This window comes from Enoplosus armatus, chromosome 17 (genome assembly GCF_043641665.1).
Source record: "Enoplosus armatus isolate fEnoArm2 chromosome 17, fEnoArm2.hap1, whole genome shotgun sequence".
In the NCBI taxonomy this organism is placed as follows: Eukaryota; Metazoa; Chordata; class Actinopteri; order Centrarchiformes; family Enoplosidae; genus Enoplosus; species Enoplosus armatus.
The window spans coordinates 15,561,000-15,565,580 of NC_092196.1; the positions used below are offsets into that span (position 1 = coordinate 15,561,000).

Genomic DNA, 4,581 nt, shown 5'->3' on the forward strand with positions numbered 1-4,581 from the left:
TGCATTGTGATTGTAAAGGTTTAATGTGTTTTAAACGATGATCCATAATGGGGGGTTATCTTAACTCAGTGGTTCCCAAAGTGGGGCTCAGGGACAAGAAAGGGTCACACAGTGTAATGAAGGTTGCATGCATCCCTGGAAAAAGGATTCGTTTTATTCAACAATATGTTGTAAGTTGTTGTTATTGTTTTACAATTTGTGCTCAGCTTTCATTCTGCTGCCTCCCCAAGATATGTGGCCGTATCTACAAATACAAACAAATACACTAAAAATAGGCTATTAAAATAAATAAACAGCTATATGATCATTGTTGTCTGGTCTGGTCTAATATTCATCTGTGCAGGTCCTCCACTGAACAAAAAGTCCGGGAGCCTCTGGCCGAAGCAGTCCGCCTGTAGCCTTTTCTTCCCGGGATTCAGTGAGCCCTTCCTCCCGGTGGGTCCCCCGTGTAGTTGCGATGTAGTTCTTATCAAAGCCCTCCTGTCTTGTTGTGACAGCTCTGATATTGTTTATTGAGGTGGATGTCAGCTTTAATTAGCAATCGATACGGGGAGCGTTTGCAGAGCGCGTCTCTGACGTCAGAGTCCATTACCGCTTCTCATTGGGTCTCATATTCCCAGAGCCTGGGCTAATTATTGGGAGGTTCATGTGGATAAAGTACAGCTCATCCCTCCCTTCACATCATGTCCCCTACTCGTTGGCCACACTCACTGCATGCTTTTTAAATTCCCATCACCGGCCTCCAGACGTCGTTTCCTTTTGCCTGCGGGATGATGGACAGCAGGATACTGGATCCACCTCACGCCCAGTTCGGAGGCTCTCTCGGCGGGATGGTGGGCTTCCCGTACCATCTGAGCCACCATCATGTTTACGAATTAGCCGGGCATCAACTTCAATCTGCGTCCGCGGTTCCTTTCTCAATAGACGGATTACTTAATGGCTCCTGCACGGCTTCAGTGGGCAATTCCAACCCCCTCTTGTCTTCGGGCTGCGGGATGAATGGAGATAATCAGCACTACAAACTGACAGGTACGCCACATTACATACTACACAATAACCTCTCCTCTAGGTTGGCTGGTTGCACAAAGACAAAAACAGAAAGAAACAAAGACAGGATATTGCGATCCAAGTTATCCTCCTGGTGGTGTTTAAAGGGCAAGCCAAACCACACGCGAAGGCAGAGGAGTATTCTTCGCCCCCTCTTCGTTTCCATCACCGAAAGCTGAAGATGCACCCAAGCAAAAACAATGTTCCTGTCAGTCAGTAAATACCAGAGCAAGGAAATGCCTGTGTTAACATGTGACGGTTTCCTCTTACTCCAGAAAAGGCGTCAGATTTGATAGAAGCTGCAGGCTGCATGTGTGTAGACTGCAGCATTTCAAATGCAATCACCCTCTTCAGCTCTAAAGTTTGCAGAATTCTTTGCATAATGCATGAAACCACTCTTGTTAGAATTGTGTTAAAATGTGGTAATTTAAAAAATATATATATATATATATATTTATGCTTTTGTTTACATTTATTCTCCTCCTGCTGTCAGACTCGGGGGACCCAGACAAAGATAGCCCTGGTTGCAAGAGACGGAGAACTCGCACAAATTTCACTGGTTGGCAGCTGGAGGAATTAGAAAAGGCTTTTAATGAGAGCCACTATCCCGACGTTTTCATGAGGGAGGCACTGGCTCTCCGATTGGACCTGATAGAATCAAGGGTTCAGGTAAATATTAATTTTGTTCCTCTAGATTTATTTTTGTCTGTGTTATTGAGCTTGTGTGTGTATCTTCATCCCTTTGTTTATTATGAATTCATGGCAAAGGCTCAGTGTTTCAAGTGTATGGTCCAAACTGCTGAAAACTCATCTTCAGGTAGCATAGGTTCATTTTGGGGTCATAATATATACCTCGTAATTTTTATTAAATGAATAAAAGGACCCACTGCATGGATGTGTGTTGTTTGACCTTTCCTGGCTTATGTTAGTCAAATAAATCAATTGTAATTACACCTATATTTTGAAAAACAATGGAGCCTTTAATGCCGGCTGGTATTTTTTCTTTTTTCCTTGTTTTAACTAAATTATTTTGTTGGAACTCTTATATTTGTCAAATATATTGACAATCTTGGATAAACAAAGACCAGAAATATTCAGTGTGTACTTGCTCCCAACCTCATTTACTTTAATTGCATGACTGAATATACCAAACTATTTTATGTTATTATAATAATATTTTTGTTGATGAAAACTAACTAAGTGTAATTGCAGAGTTTGCATAGGAAAAAAATAAAATACCTGTCAACCTGACCTTTACTCTAACTATCCTGTAAATGTAAAGCTTCTTTTGTTAGGCGTCATCCCAGCGTCTTGTCTTTGCACAGATTGGTTTTTAATCAAAGGCCTAATTAAAGGCCTGCATAGAAAACAGCGAGAACACCATGTAACCTCACTATTTGCTTAATTAGCCCACCATATTGTTAAAACACCGACCAGTTCTGCTCTAATTAATTCCCCCCTTGCAGTGACAGAAGTGCACTTTACACATGTTTGCACTGTTTTCTCTCTGCAGGTATGGTTTCAGAATCGCAGAGCCAAATGGAGGAAAAAGGAGAACACAAAGAAAGGTCCTGGTCGACCTGCTCACAACGCCCACCCCACCACCTGCAGCGGGGAGCCCATGGACCCCGAGGAGATCGCCCGGAGAGAGCTGGACAGGATGGAGAAGAAGAAACGAAAGCAGGAGCGACGGCTGCTCAAGTCCCAGAACAGGCTCCTTTCTGGGGATTTATTTCACACCCCGGGATCAGACAGCGACAGCGGGGTGTCGCATGTGACCGACAGTGACCACACCACAGGCCCGCTTTTTGACTCTGTGGGGGGAAACCAAACGCAATCGAGCTGCGACCAAACACCTCACCCTCTCCAGTCCCAAAACCAGAACCAAAGACACTTGGACCGGGATGCTGGCGGATCCGAGCTGGACTCGCCCGACGGCAGCCAACGGTCAAGCCTGTGCTCCAACAACAACAGAGCCTCCGGGGTGCAGAAACTCAACCCTTTTAGCGTCGAAAGCCTCCTTTCGGACTCCAGACCGAGACGCAACCCCGCGGCCTTACCCTCCTCACGGCCTTTGATAGGGAAAGGACACTTCCTACTCTATCCCATCACTCAGCCGCTTGGATTCATTGTTCCTCAAACTGCTCTGAAGACAACAACAGCAGTGAACTCTGACAGTGACACCCCAGCGGAGAGAAACCACTCCAGTGTCCGCTGCAGCGTCTCTGCGAGCTCTGCGGGATGTAGGAGCAGCTCGCCGGACTCTGCAGACGCCTCACAAAGGGGACAGGTGGGATCAGAGGAAAAGACACGTTCACCGCACACCAGCCCGTCCAGGGCCGCCTTTCCCACTGGCAAAAGTACTCAGACCTCTGTTATTTGCAGCGATTCGACTTTCGCCCACGAACACAGTCCACAACTCATTAAGTCTGTCGATGCAGACAGAAAAGAGCATTTAGAGAACAAGGACCACCCTGACGACCCCGAGTCTGTCCTCAGTGACAGTCCAGCAGAAACAAAGACAGACTCTAAAGAAGATGTCGACTTGGAATAAATCGTTGGGGGTAAAAAAAAACAAACAAGCAGAAACATACTGATATAGCCTCTAAACGACACCTTTCATTAGGCCAAAGCTTAACTACATCTTTGCATCTAATCTCTAGGTTTCCCCACTCTGCTGATATTTTGACAATGGTGTGCTCTCTCTCTCTCTCTCTCTCTCTCTCTCTCTCTCTCTCTCTCTCTCTCTCTCTCTCTCTGCGAGTGTGTATGTGTGTGTGAGTCAGGAGTCTCTAGATATCCTTTAATGTGTGATAACTTGTCAAAAAAACAAACACAAGACCACGAGACCAACAAAAATCCTCAAGAGCTGTAAAAAAGGTATTATACTATTTATATATGTAAGGTTTTTCTTAAATAAATCTATTGTATACAAGCACCTCAAACCGTGTGAGACCTTAAATAGCAGCACATACAGAGCAGGACTACAGTACAGTAGGAAGGGCTTTCTTAAGAAATCTCATGTTGTACTTTGTATATTGCCTTAACAAATTTATTCATCTATAAGCCCCCACTGAAATGAGGTTACGAGCCTGAGGCGAAAAGGACCCGCTCGACTCCTGCAGAGTTTTGATATGAAAGTAATTATTTTCCCGGTGGCTACTGCAGGGGGATTCAGTTTATTTTAGCTCAAAGGGGGTTATAATACATTACCGATTTCTAGTGATATGAAATCACATAAACTTCCAAGAATAATAGAATTAGCATGAAAAGGCCTGGGTGTCAAATTGAAATAGGAAAATAATAGCCCCGGCAGCTGGGAGTGTGTGTGTTTGTGCATATTGGATAGGAGATGGGGATTCGTGGGGAGGCATTTTCATGAGCTTTTTTTTTTTCTCCTTCTTCTTCTTCCTCTCTCTCCACTTTGTCAGGGCCCCTTGTAGCAGGGCTATATTAAGATAGATGTTCGATGATATCCCTCATTGTTCTGTCGCTTTACATTGATGTTTCTGTGTTATCAGCCTATTGATCACG

At 44.6% G+C, this 4,581-nt stretch overlaps 1 protein-coding gene across 1 annotated transcript; it reads left to right on the forward strand.

Moving 5' to 3' along the window:
- Positions 1 to 770: 770 nt before the first annotated feature.
- Positions 771 to 3,601, forward strand: uncx (UNC homeobox). The gene is made up of 3 exons (XM_070923793.1): positions 771 to 1,029; positions 1,541 to 1,716; positions 2,561 to 3,601. The coding sequence occupies exons 1-3, from the start codon at positions 771 to 773 to the stop codon at positions 3,599 to 3,601; spliced, it is 1,476 nt and encodes a 491-aa protein (XP_070779894.1).
- Positions 3,602 to 4,581: the final 980 nt, after the last annotated feature.

Bases quoted from the DNA above. Each gene is read 5' to 3' on its own strand.
- uncx (XM_070923793.1), top strand. From the start codon at position 771: ATGATGGACAGCAGGATACTGGATCCACCTCACGCCCAGTTCGGAGGC. The intron at 1,030-1,540 runs GTACGCCACATT...TCCTGCTGTCAG, and splicing joins TCAGCACTACAAACTGACAG to ACTCGGGGGACCCAGACAAA. The intron at 1,717-2,560 runs GTAAATATTAAT...TTCTCTCTGCAG, and splicing joins TGATAGAATCAAGGGTTCAG to GTATGGTTTCAGAATCGCAG.